Source organism: Poecilia latipinna, unplaced genomic scaffold, assembly GCF_001443285.1.
Source record: "Poecilia latipinna isolate Pla-1442-1.1 unplaced genomic scaffold, P_latipinna-1.0 Scaffold4222, whole genome shotgun sequence".
Taxonomy (NCBI): domain Eukaryota; kingdom Metazoa; phylum Chordata; class Actinopteri; order Cyprinodontiformes; family Poeciliidae; genus Poecilia; species Poecilia latipinna.
Window position 1 is genome coordinate 10,131 of NW_015116838.1, and position 1,979 is coordinate 12,109.

The 1,979-nt window shown below is 44.2% G+C and overlaps 1 protein-coding gene across 2 annotated transcripts in view; it reads right to left on the reverse strand.

Moving 5' to 3' along the window:
• Positions 1-754: 754 nt before the first annotated feature.
• Positions 755-1,979, reverse strand: part of rfc4 (replication factor C (activator 1) 4) — a 15,377-nt gene continuing 14,152 nt past the window's right edge. For both annotated transcript variants that reach the window (XM_015025633.1, XM_015025632.1), the window contains exon 11: positions 755-1,071. In XM_015025633.1, coding sequence (XP_014881119.1) covers positions 979-1,071 — 93 coding nt within the window. In that variant the 3' untranslated portion in view covers positions 755-978. The remainder of the gene's footprint in view (positions 1,072-1,979) is intronic.

The window sequence follows — 1,979 nt, forward strand, 5'->3', positions numbered from 1 at the left end:
AGCTGTATCAAATGCAGCCCAGAATTAGAATGGACATATTGAAGATGCTGGCCATAAAATTAGATTATGACAAAATTGATTAAAATCAGTATTTCCATTAAAAAGTTAAACTGGTATATTATATTTGTTCATTACACATAGACTGATATATTTCAATTGTTTATTTTGTTTAATGTTATTACTGACAACTAATGAAAAGCCCAAATTCAATCTCAGAAAATTTGAATATTTTGAAAGCACTTGGTGCCACACTAATCAACTAATTAATTCAAAATACCTTCAAAGGTCTTTAAATGGTCCCTCAGTCAAGTTCTGTAGGTTACACAACTTGTAGCAACAGTAGCCTTGCAATACTGTTAATACAATTAGTAGCAACACAGTGCTACCACTGTGCAAAACTGAGAATCCATGTTTCTGTTTCACAAAGTTTTTCAAACTATTCCTGAAAGAATCTGATCAGTGATGAATGATTCAGTAGATATATTACTAGTCTATATATGGTGCTTTTAACAAGTATCTCAATCTGAGGTGATCCCAATGTAAAAAACAGCAAAAAAAAAAAAAAAAAATTTTCTTCGTGTGCGTTTTTAAAATTATTATTATTATTGTTATTATTTCATTTCAGTCTAGGCTTCTAGACTTAAGCTTAGTTTGAACTAAGGATGATTAAATGCAGTCCCTACTCAAAACTGTGGAATACTCCTTTACTTTAGCAGCGAATTAGTAAAGGGAAAATGTAATGAAAGTGCAGACATAACATTAAAAAAAAAAATTTATTAAATTCCAAAAATATGACAATATGTTGTCTGAACTGAACATCCTTAAGAAAAGAGAAACAGTTAACATTAACCACCATAGTCTGGTAAATCTGGACCAACATGTGAAACACTGTGACTCAGAACCAGGGAACTTCAGCTGTTGGTCCTTGGAACAAGGTGACACTTTTCCTTCTGTATGGAGAAGTTGTTCAGCGGAGTTTTAGCTCTGACCAGCCTGCTGCATGATCACCGAACACAAACTCAGCATCTGCAGGTATTCATCTGCACCATCAGCAAGGCACTTTCCTACAACCTGCAATAGAGCAAACAGACGAATAAATCCAGAGGAAATTAAATTCAGTGTCCATCCATTTTCTTCCGCTTCATCTGGGGTCGGATCGCGGGGGCAGCAGTTTAAGAAGGGAGGCCCAGACTTCCCTCTCCCCAGCCACTTCTTCCAGCTCCTCTGGGGGAATCCCAAGGTGTTCCCAGGCCAGCCAAGAGACATAGTCCCTCCAGCGTGTCCTGGGTCTTCCTCGGGGCCTCCTCCCGGTGGGACGTGCCCGGAACACCTCACCAGGGAGGCGTCCAGGAGGCATCCTTACCAGATGCCCGAGCCACCTCAACTGGCTCCTCTCGACGTGGAGGAGAGCAGCAGCTCTACTCTGAGTCCCTCCCGGATGACCGAGCTTCTCACCCTATCTCTAAGGGAGAGCCCAGCCACCCTGCGGAGGAAACCCATTTCGGCCGCTTGTATCCGGGACCTCGTTCTTTCCGTCATGACCCAAAGTTCATGACCATAGATGAGGGTGGGAACATAGATCGACCGGTATCCAGAGCTTCGCTGTTTGACTTAGCTCGCTCTTCACCACGACAGACCAGTACTGCGCCCGCTTCACGGCAGACGCTGCACCCATTCACCTGTCGATCTCCCGCTCCCTTCTTCCCTCATTCGTGAACAAGAACCCCAGATATTTAAACTCTGACCAGCCTGGTCAGAGTTTAAGTTCTCCCCCAGCAGAACAAGGGAGTCCCCAGGAGGGTCACCCTCCCTGACCCGGAAAAGGCACTCTACCCTATTCCCGCTCATGGCCTCGGATTTGGAGGCACTGATCCTCATCCCGGTCGCTTCACACTAGGCTGCGAACCGCTCCAGCGAGAGCTGCAGATCACGATCTGATGAAGCCAAAAGGACCACATCATCCGCAAAAAGCAGAGATG